The sequence below is a fragment of the Leopardus geoffroyi genome, chromosome A3 (assembly GCF_018350155.1).
Source record: "Leopardus geoffroyi isolate Oge1 chromosome A3, O.geoffroyi_Oge1_pat1.0, whole genome shotgun sequence".
In the NCBI taxonomy this organism is placed as follows: Eukaryota; Metazoa; Chordata; class Mammalia; order Carnivora; family Felidae; genus Leopardus; species Leopardus geoffroyi.
The window spans coordinates 28,251,347-28,262,154 of record NC_059336.1 but is presented as its reverse complement, the minus strand read 5'-3'; the positions used below and the strand labels follow the sequence as shown (position 1 = coordinate 28,262,154).

The following is a 10,808-nucleotide window of genomic DNA, read 5'->3' as shown; positions in this document are numbered from 1 at the left end:
AGCACAGAGCCCGACGCGGGGCTCGAACTCACAAACCGCGAGATCATGACCTGAGCCGAAGCCGGTCGCTTAACCGACTGAGCCATCCAGGAGGGAATAACTCCTCAGAGATCAGGCAAAGCGCCAGTCCAGCTGGAGAGTCCCGAGGTAGGCTTCCCAGGGGAGGAGGCACTACAGCTGGGCCTTGGAGGGTGACGGTGTGTGTGGCCCTTGGTAATTCCCCAAGAGAACACCTACCTTGGACTGTGCACCCCGCTGTCCCACAGAGAAAGAACAGGGAAAGGGGAGGGGGGAGGTTCGTCGGAAGCTTCCTTTCAGCCTTCAGGTGGCGCCCTTGAGCCACGGAGCCGCACGCGCCGGGGAAGACTGTCCCGACCTGAGGACCCAGGAGAGGACCCGGGTCCCACCTGGGGGCTGTGCGTGTGGGAGGGGGGCGGGGGCGGAGGGAGCGAAGGGGCTCCGCGCGGTAGGGGCTCCCCGGCTTGGGCGGGGGCGGGGGGGGGGGGGAGAGGCAGGCGGCGGGGGAGGGGTCTCCCCCAGCACCCACCCCCGCGCCCCGCCCCTGCACCCGTCCCCGCGGGCTCCAAGCTTCGATTCCCCGAGCCCGGGCGCCGGCGGAACAGATAAGCCCTCCGGGGACAGGGAGGGGGCTGGAGCCTGATCCCCCGTCGGCCCGACACCCAGCCTGCTACCCGCCTCCCGGTCCCTCCCCGCGCTAACTCTCCGGGCGCCCGCGCCGGCCGCGGGCGGAGCTGGATCGGCGGCTCTCCGAGCTCGCCGGCCCCCGCCCCTGCCCCTCCCTCCCCGGAGCCTCCTGCGGCCGCCGCCGTAGAGCCCCGCGCGGCGCGAGCAGGTACGTGCGCCTCGGCAGCGGCTCCGGGCCGGGCCGGGCCGGGGAGGGGGCGGGAGCCGGGGAGGGCGAGGCGGTGGCAGCCGGGCCCGCGCCCGCCTGGACTGCGCCGCAGCGGAGACACCGGCGGGCGGGCGCCGGGGCGGGGAGGCGGGCGGGCGCGCGGGGAGGACGCGCCCCTGCCCTGGCCCGCCGGCCGCCGGTGCCCGCGCCTCCCGCGTGCGGAGCCGGGGAGGGAGGCCCCGGCGCAGGTACGCACGCAGCCCGGGGACGGAGCGGGGGAGGCCGAGGGCCCCGGGCGCGGAGGGCCGGCCAGGGAGAGCTAGCCTGACCTCGCGGCCCGGCCGAAGGACACGCGGCGAGGGGGACCCGGGCGCACGCCGGTCGGCGCGGAGCCCGGCCTCCCCGGGCCGCCTGGCCGCCCTGCTACCGGCGCCGCCCGGCCCGGTCCGGCCTGGCCCGGCCCGGCCCGGCCGCGTTTGTGGTCAAGGGCAGGAGCAGGGGGTGTGAGCTTCGGGCAGGCGGGCGCGCGGTGCGGCGGGCAGCCGGGGTGCTGGGGCTTTCTGCGTGGAACTTTGGGTATAACGGCGTGGACCTGCGTGTGCGTATGTGCGCGTCCCGAGGCTTTGTGTACAACTCGTGTGTGTGTGTATCGATTGGGTTTTGTGAAGCTTTACCCACGGCCGCTGTGCGTCTGTCTCCCCGAGCGTTGGTGCGCGCGGGTGGGTGGGGTGCCGGCTCCCGGGCGGGTCTTGGGGGGAGCCGTCCTGGGGGTACTTAAACTGTGTGTGCGTAACCAGCTCTACCCCTTCCTGGGGTGTGAGTACCAGTGTGGTCTGCGGGATCTGTGGGTCACCCTGCGTGGCTTCCCACGTCTGTGGGTGCTGCCCGTGGAAAAGGTCCCTGGGGTTGTGGATGTGGCGCCGGGGTGCGTCTTTCAGATCCTGTTGGACTGCAGAGAAAATTGGAGGGTAACTGGTACCGTTGGGGGAGCCGTGAACACTGGGCCCCCGCATCTTTGCCAGTTTGTTTCTGCTTGTGTTTGGGGTGACTGGGCGTGCCCTTGTATAACTGGTGGGTATCTCTGAATCCGTGCGTGGGAGACGTCACAAACCTGGGTGACAGGACGCCTCCTTTTTCTCTGCCCTTGTCCCGACGCTGGTGTCCTCTAAGAAAAAGTTTTGGGTTCCTGCTGGGTGAAAAGAAAGCCCTGCTCCCAGAATTTGGGTGCCCTGAGTTTCCTTGGGCTATGGAAGCATCGGCATGCTGGTCTGGGAGGGGAGTTCTTGGGCCACTCCAGGAGCTGAGTTCTGTGTAAGGTGTTAAAGATCTGGGTGTGTGGTGGTGGGGGGGGGGGGTGTTGGGGCGGGGAAGGGACACATCTGGACACCCACTGGGCAGGAGGGGTCACCGCCAGTCCCTGTTCACGGTGGCAGTCAGGAAAATGGTTTTGGTGCCAAGAGTAAAAAAGCCAGCTAGCACGCCACACCTCTTCTGTCCGTTTACTGGAAAGTGGGAGCAGTCTGGGCAGAGCCTGGCTCTGAGTAGGTACCCTGCTACCCCGGGGTTGGGGTTGGGGGAGGGATTGTCTGCCTGGGCAGGTTGCCGCTCCATTCCTGAGGGCTGGCTGTGTTCCAAGCCAGGGGGGCTGGGCGGGACCCAGGCGGGATTCAGACACATCCCTGCCCTCAAGCTGCTCACCGTGGCCTTAAACACTGGGGCAGAGTAGAGTCTACGAGTGGGGGCTGGAAGAGCCAGGGACGCAGGGCGGAACGGTGCCACCGGGACAGGACAGTTGGGGTTCCCAGGTTTGTAGGTGATCATAATTCTTAGGGAAGCCGTGTTCAACCTCTGGCCCTCACATGCCTGCCAGGGGATCATGGCTGTGGTTTGCAAAACGGAGACAGTAATTTCTGCTCACGGGGCTGGTGAAGGTTGCAGGAGACACTCCTGAGTGAAGTGCCTGCTTTGGGGCGTGTAGGTGCTCAGTACAGGTTTATTAAATTGGAACTCAGGAGAGAGGGACGCGGTGGTAGGAATGGGTTGTAAGCGGAAACTGGCTTTGTACTCAGATGAAAGGCCCTGTGTGTGCCAAGAGGAGGGATCTACTGCAAAGTCCACGATGGAAGGAAGATCAGAAAGATCGAAAAACGTGCCTTCCTGCACTGAGGCTCTTTTTCATTCATTCATTCACTCTATTCACTTCATTTGCTCATATTCTCTCTCTCTCTCTCACACACACACACACACACACACACACACACGGAACCACAGAGCACTGGAGAATAAACTCAGGCATGGGAATGCAGAGAAATATCTAGAATCATGTGTATACGTGTGTGTAGACGCACCAGGGCGTGTGAGCCACCCTATACCGCGGGGTCTCCATACAGCGTGGAGACCCGGGTCTGTGTGCCTGGGGCCCTGGGTGTCCGTGCGTACAGGGAACAGAGTAGTTCCGCTGTGGGATCAGGAGTTCTGTCTGCTGCGTGGGGAAGGGGGCTGAGGTAGGACCTGGAGGGGGACAGGCTCTGGACCTGCCCGAGAGGATGCGTCATCCACTCCGGCTGAGTGTGGCTGTCGGGGAACGAGGGCCTAGGGGGGGCCAGATTCTTCCGTTATTGCAAGAGAAGCCGGGAACCCAAAGTTTAAAATGTAAGATCTTTTGCTTTTTCTATACTGGCAACTACTTCAAAAACAAATGAACAGACCAGAAACAAGAAAAAAGCAAAACCTCTATGAGCCAAAAATGGTCCGAGAGCTGGTCCCAGCTGGCCTCTGAGGCACCCTCTCTAGAATGCCCTCATCCCCTCTCACTGCTGGGGGATTTCCCACTCACCCTCTGAGGTCTGGCTCAAATGCCACCAAGCCTTAGAAGCTTCTCTGACTTTCTCCTCTTTGTCTGTACGTCATCTTCCTCCTCTCCACCCCTCCCCCCTGCCCCCGGCCATTCTCATTTCATGACAACCGTGTCCCTCAGTTGAACTGGCTGGGGCCTTGCATTATTTTGCGGAATCCTCACCTCGACCTCGGAGGGAGGCGTTTTGCTTATTCCCATTTAACAGATGAGAACATTGAGTCTGAAGAGGTCACATCGCTTGCCCAAGTTCAAGGGGCGAAGCTGGGATTTGAGCCTGATCACTACCATCTGAATGATAGTGATAGCTTGAAGCTCATACTTACTGTTTTGAGAAGTTTACAGGGATTATCTCAAGCCCTACATCAGTCCCATTGAGTAGGGAGTAGTAGTGTATTATCACTTACTAGGGAAACTGAGGCCCAGAGAGGGTAAGTAAATTGCCCAAAGCCACCTGCCAGCCAGTGGGGGACAAGGTCCCGGGCTGGACTGGATGGCACCACTCGGTCACTGTCTAAGACCCCACCCCCATCTGTCTGGCAGGCTCCCCCAGGGACTGTGCCTGGACCGCCCTCACATTGCTCGTGGCGCCAGCAGGCTCTTGGTCGAGGTCTGCTAAATTCAACTGACTTTTTCTTTTCTCTTCCAGCTGCCGAGGGGCCAAGGGATGAGCGGGGGCCCTCCTTCCCAATGGCATCTCCCCCCAGCCTGGAACTGAAGACACTGCACAATGGCCCCCAGATCCCAAGGAGACCAGCCCCTCTGGGCCCGGTGGGCCCACCCAGGGAGGGTGTGGAGAATGCCTGCTTTTCCTCAGAGGAGCGTGAGACCCATTTCCAGAACCCAGGGGACACCAGACTGGGCAGCTCCCCCAGCCCGCCTGGGGGCGTCCCCTCACGACCCCGATCCCAGCGGGACGATCTATCCCTGCGTTCAGAAGAGGGGCCAGGCCTGGAGCCCGTGAGCCGCCCGGTGGATTATGGCTTTGTTTCTGCTCTGGTTTTTCTGGTGAGTGGGATCCTCCTGGTGGTGACTGCATACGCCATCCCCCGTGAGGCCCGCGTCAACCCTGACACGGTGACAGCGCGGGAGATGGAACGACTCGAGATGTACTATGCCCGCCTGGGCTCCCACCTGGACAAGTGCATCATCGCGGGCCTGGGGCTGCTCACAGTGGGTGGCATCCTCTTGTCCGTGCTGCTGATGGTCTCCCTGTGCAAGGGCGAGCTGTACCGCCGGCCCACCTTCGTCCCTGGCAGGGGCTCCAGGAAGACCTATGGCTCCATTAACCTGCGCATGAGACAGCTCAATGGGGACGGGGGCCAGGCTCTGGTGGAGAACGAAGTTGTCCAGGTCTCAGAGACCAGCCACACCCTCCAGGGGTCTTAAGTAAGAGCTCACCCTGTCTGGCTGCTTCAGCTTCAGGGCTACAAGGCCCCCGAGAGCCTGGGGTTGCAGACTGAGCTCCACGGAGGGTCCTGCGGAAGCAGTCTTGGGTGCTGTGGGGGGGAGTCCGGGGCCGGGCCCAGGCTGCACATGTGAGAGCAGCCCCCCCGCCGCCCCCCACCGCCCGATGTGTTTGCAGCTTGAGGTTTTGCATAAGGTTTGTTTGGAGGATGGCTTCTGCTGCTAAAAATACAAAAGTTTGGAAACCGCTGCCCTGGGAGGATGAGGTTTCTTGGCATTTCCAAGGATCGAGAGCCCTTTGAAAGGCTGTCCATCCTGTTTCTCATGCCTTGGGGAATTCCTGGAGCTCTGCTGTCCTCATCAGCCAAGTGCGGGTGCTGGGCGACCTCGGAGGGACCCCTCCCCTTTCAGCCCTGACCATCTGTTGGGAGCTGGCTTCCCGAGGAGAGGAGAAATCAACACCGAGGCGACCATCCCCTCTCCAGGCCTCAGTCCCCCTGACTGTGAATTGAGAGGGTTGGGCTGCATGATCCCTGGGGCCCCTCCAGTTCTGCCCTCGGAATGGGAGCCCAGTAGATACAGGAAAGGAGGGTGTCTGGCTGCTGCTCGCCAATCTCTGCCATTTTCTGGCTCGGCTTGGGTGGCCGCCGCTGTCCGACATCTAGCCGCTCGCGTGGTCCCGAATCCCCTGGTTAGGCTGGGTTGAAGTCCAAAGTTTGCTACAGCCTGATTTTGGTCTTGGGATCGAATTACCTGCAGCGACCAGATCGTCGCACACATTTTACAAAGTCCAGTGCACCCCTGGACAAGAGCGGTCTTTCATACAAGAAAGGGTGAGAGGCCTTTGTTGTATTTCCGTGGACAGGATGTGGGCTTCTGTCACCTCCCACTTCTCAATGTTACGTCTCTGGCCCCGGACCTTATCCTGGGAGCAGAAAAAAAAATTTTTTGTAGTGCTGAATTTGTAACCTCCCTTCTTCCCCTTAGCGGTAAAGTGAGCCCCAATGTATTGGGGGAGAAATCAGGCATGTTCTGGTGGCCTAGCTCTAGCTGCAGTGACCACTGTTTGTTCCGTTTTTCTCGTGGGGTGTTTGCAGAGTCCCTCCAGACTCTAAACTACTGACGAGGAAAGGAAGTGAGCTCTAGGGGGCGGGGAGATACAGGTGCTTGAGGCCCGGGGGGTGGGGGAGGCATCACCCAGTGTGACCGGCCCTAGAGGGCTTTGAGAGGACATGCCTTCTAGGTCATTGACGTGAAGACCCTAAAGGGGTCATTTCCATGAGCCCCCTGACCCCAGGCAGGTCCTACCCACTCCATCTCAGTTGACCACGTGGGCCCTGGATCCCAACTGTCTCTTGGGGGTGGGAGGGTGTGGTGGGAATGGGGTCTGTAGGCTAGAGCAGCCCTGATTAGCCGTAACCTGAGCCTTCAGTCCCGGGAGCCGAACATCTGGGAAATGTAACAGCACAGCTTCTACGACAGATCAAATATCTGCTCCTGCTGGCAGGTTTTGCCAGGAGCAGAGGGCTGGGGGAGGACTGGAGGGGACAAGGGCTGTTCAGCTTGGCCCGCTGGGCTCTGTTCCTGGTGTCGAAGGGGTGTGGTTTGAAAAGAACAAAGCCTCTAGCTGGTGAAAGATTCACAAGTCAGGGCTTCCCTGATGTGTCAATTTCCACTCCCCCCCCCAACCCCCCCTGCCGCCCCACCTCCTTCCAAGGAAGAAGTGAATGCTCTATGTAAACTACAGTCAAGTTGGACATCCCAAAGCATGGGTTAAGGCCTTTCAAATCCATAGTGATAATAATAAAAATACTGGTCCAAGCCGTATAGATTACTGGGACAGTGGGGGGCTCATTTGAGTCTCACCTGTTGAGTGGATGCATCTGGGACCCTCAGTTCCTATCAGTGTAAATGCAGTGAATTGATTTAGGGGCTAAATCTGTTGGAAGATCATATCCTGGGAATCTCAGGTTTCCTCCAAGCCAGAGAAGCCTGTTTTGCATCCTAATGCAGAAACTCCTTTAGAAAATGTGTATAAATGGATCGAGGCCGTCATTACCTTGTCAGTGAATTAAGAAAACCGGAGAGCCAAAAACATTTCCCCAAGAGCGCGGCTCAGATCTGCCAGCCGGTGGGTCAGAAACAGGTTTAGGAAGGAATCGGGGAGACACGTGGCGCAGGGTGCCGAGAACCTTCTTTGCAGGCTTTGTTGGGGGGTAGCTGTGAAGCGGTCCCAGGGAACCCCGTGGTCCCTGGGATGTGCCTCACTTCTAGGAACTGCCTTTCCCACCTGACATGCCACCAGGGCCCCCAAACCTTGCTTCCCTAGTGTGTTGGTTATCCACTTTGGAGTTGGGAAGCCCTGGGTCTGAATCCAGGCTCTGCCATTCACTGGCTGTGTGACCTTGGGCCAGCCACTCCACGTCTCTGAGTATTGTGTTATCTGTGAAGTGGGAGAGGTAGGAGGTCCAGTCACCAAGATCACTCCTTCCCCACCTCAGTTGGGGGTAAGTAGATTAGGCCTAAGACCTTGGGTCTGCCCTTCTGCCCGCCGCCTCTCACACCTCTCATCCTACCCATGAGCACATCTGGTTGGTTCTATGTTTGGAATCTGCTCGTGCCCGCCCCTTGGCCGCAATTACCTGGTCCACATTGCTCATCGGTATTCCGATATCTCTCCTGTCCGCCCTCTGCCCCCAGTTCATCTTCCACACTGCGGCCAGACAGATTTAATTGGGTCAGGTCATTCGTCGGCTCAGAACTCTCCTATGCTTCCCTCTCATTCTGGGCAAAAGCCAAAAGTCTCCCTCTGGTCAGGTGTACTGTCCAGGCCCCTCACTTGCCCCAGGCACCTTCCGAGGCCCAGAGTCAACGTTTTATATGTAATTTTTTTTTAAAGGATGGCCCCTGAAATTGCATAGATTCAGGTCTCCCCAGATGTGTGTCCCTTCCCCACAGTGGCCCATGAAATCCTATCGCAGTCTGGCCCCTGTGCCTCTCTGGCCTTATTTCTCACACCTTGCCTCTTTGCTCACTCCAGCCACACTCGCCTCCTTGTGCTGTTCCTCAAGCCTGAAAGGCACACTCCCACCTCAGGGCCTTGGCACTTGCTGTTCCTTCTACCAGGAAGGCATTTCACCTTAATGCATGCAAGGCCCACTTGCTCGCCTCCTTAGGGGCTTTATTCAAATACCCCCTTGTCAGCGAGTCCTTTGCTGATGCTGATGTAAAATCGCACCCTTTCAGGGACGCCTGGGTGGCTGTCCGACTTCAGCTCAGGTCATGATCTCACAGTCTGAGTTCGAGCCCCGCGCTGGGCTCTGTGCTGACGGCTCAGAGCCTGGAGCCTGCTTCGGATTCTGTGTCTCCCTCTCTCTCTGCCCCTCCCCTGCTCATGCTCTGTCTCTCTCTGTCTTAAAAATAAATAAAAACATTCAAAAAAATTTTGAATTGCACCCTTCCCCCACCTCAACCTCATTCTCTTTCTTCCTTTCCTGCTTTTTCTCCAGAGCTAATCACCACTCAGCAGGCCATGTTTTATACTTACTTACCATCTCTCTTCCCCCCTCGCAAGCAACACGAGGGCTGGCATTTTGTAGGCCCTGGGCTAGAACTGTGCGTGACACAAAGTAGGTGTTCACTGTTGGACGAACAGGGCAGGGTCCTGGAGACCCCCTAGCCCCTGCTTCACCTCCCGGAGCCCCCTCTAGGGGTGGGCGACAGTCATGCAGAAGATCCCAGGGCTGGAAGTATGGAGTGTGTTTTGTCTCTGGGACCTGACGTTGGAGCTTGGGAATCCGTTTGCCTTCTGTTCTCAGGGCCTTGGTACTGACTGCTTTATGTGGGGGAGGGGGAGGGGTTTCTCTGATGGAGGAAGACCCTTCTTCCCCAGCCTTGTGGGAGACAGGTTCCAGCTAGTCTTGGTGGGGGGGGGGGGGGGGGGGACATTTGCTGGGTATTTAGGAGCCTGTGATACACCAGCCTGATTCTCTCTTACTCAAGAACCTTGAGTGGCCGGGCCTGGACCTCTGAAGCCCCCGTGCCTCTCATCACAACTGTTCACTGACCCCTGGGATGACCCCAGGCTGAAAGTGCTTGCTGCTGGGAGGTTCCACCATTGTCCACCTCTCTTCCTTGAGAATAAGCATCACCTTCTCTGGGATTCTCTTTAAAAATGCCCTCCTCGTTCCATGTACGCACCCACACATACACATGCGCATGTACAGGGGCACATACCTAGGCGGGGACATCACACACACACACACACACACACACACACACACACCCCTTTCTCTTGTCTGACCTCGCTCAGAAGCCAAGGACACCTACTCTTTTGAAGCAGCTCCAAGCCAAAGCAACCACTGGATTATTGATAATGTTTTCTCTTTCTCCAGAAGCCACACAGGCCTTGCCGTTCCCAGGAAGCTAACCTCATAGCCACAGTCAGGTTCCCCCTCTCCAGGTTATGCTGGTATCTCTATCCTTCCTGCTCCCTCTCCTGCTTGGGTGGAGGAGGAGAGATGTCCACACGGTGTTTCCACCTGGCATTTTGGGAGGGGACTGTGTGGTCCTGGCTGGGAACCAGGTGAGCCAAGGTCCTGAAGTCACCCCTTCCCTATGGGCCATGGGCAAATCGCTCCACCCCTCTGGTCCTCCAGAATGAAATTGGAAACCTTTTCACTCTGCCTTGTCTGGTGACTCGGGAGATCAGGAAACACGAGCAGAGGGCATTCTAAAGTTAAGAGCATGTTACCCTATGTCCGGAGAGCTTTGGAGGGGCAGGAGGAGGGAGGAAGAAGGGAGGCATTAGGAAGAAGCCCCAGGAGCTGGCGTTCTGTCTGGGAGAAAAGTAGGGTGTTGGCGGCACTGGTAAAGCCGAGATGCCTTCCATCGGGGCCTGTTGGTTTCTCTGGGAGAGAGTAGACTCCGCTTGATGTCCCCAAGGAGGTTAAGTTTCAGCTGAGGGAAGCAGACGCTTGCTGAGACCTTGTCCCGGTTGGAGTGGTAGGGAGCTCCTTGTTAGGGGAGGTATGTTAGGTTACTGGTCAGGTTGTTGGGTATCGTTAGGGATGGAGCATAGTAGAGTTGGGTAGGATTGAATCAAGAGACTCCCCCAGCTTCCAACCCCCATTCTTTAAGGAGAGCCAATGTCCCAATCGCCAGAGCCTGGCCCTCTGTATCTTCTGGTCTTTGGCCCAAATACCCTCTTCCCCAGGTCATTCCTCTTCCTGGGTCAGGTCATCCACGAGCAAATGAGAAGCCCCAGGATATCTGAATGGTGCCCCAGCTGGCAGGATTACTGCCCTCCTTCTCCCAGGAGGCCACGCACTTCTGAGCTTTGTCCCTACTCAAATTTCAGAGGTCTGAGACGGGGGGCCCCTCTTGGAGGGGGCCGACTGAGGATGGTCCATCAGGTAAGAGTAAATGGGAACTGGCTTTGGAGTCTGACTGCCTGGATGCCTGGTAGATGCCTAATGTCCCTGAGCCTCTGTTTCTTCCTCTGTAGGCCAGGGATGCTAATAACAGCACCTTCCCCGGGAAGGCATGATCAGCAGTGAATGAGATACCTGTAAAGCACTTAGCCCGGTGCCTGGCACTCCATAATTACTCAATACGATTAGCTATTCCCATTCATTCATTCATTCACTCACATCTAATCAGCACTCTTCCCTGGGCAAGGCACTGCAGGAACAC

General features: G+C 58.3%; 1 protein-coding gene across 4 annotated transcripts; it reads left to right on the top strand.

The window, feature by feature from the left end:
• Window positions 1-17: 17 nt before the first annotated feature.
• TMEM74B (transmembrane protein 74B) lies at window positions 18-6,935 on the top strand. Of its 4 annotated transcripts, none has more exons than XM_045445046.1 (2): window positions 18-147; window positions 4,357-6,935. In XM_045445046.1, the coding sequence occupies exon 2, from the start codon at window positions 4,398-4,400 to the stop codon at window positions 5,094-5,096; it is 699 nt and encodes a 232-aa protein (XP_045301002.1). In that variant the 5' UTR covers window positions 18-147; window positions 4,357-4,397; the 3' UTR covers window positions 5,097-6,935. The 4 variants fall into 4 exon arrangements, with proteins under 4 accessions (XP_045301002.1, XP_045300998.1, XP_045301000.1 ...); XM_045445042.1 differs by lacking the exon at window positions 18-147 and adding an exon at window positions 697-853 and having other exon boundaries at window positions 4,357-5,363; XM_045445044.1 differs by lacking the exon at window positions 18-147 and adding an exon at window positions 910-1,101.
• Window positions 6,936-10,808: the final 3,873 nt, after the last annotated feature.

Excerpts from the sequence above, each read along its gene's own strand:
- TMEM74B (XM_045445046.1), top strand. The coding sequence starts at position 4,398 with ATGGCATCTCCCCCCAGCCTGGAACTGAAGACACTGCACAATGGCCCC.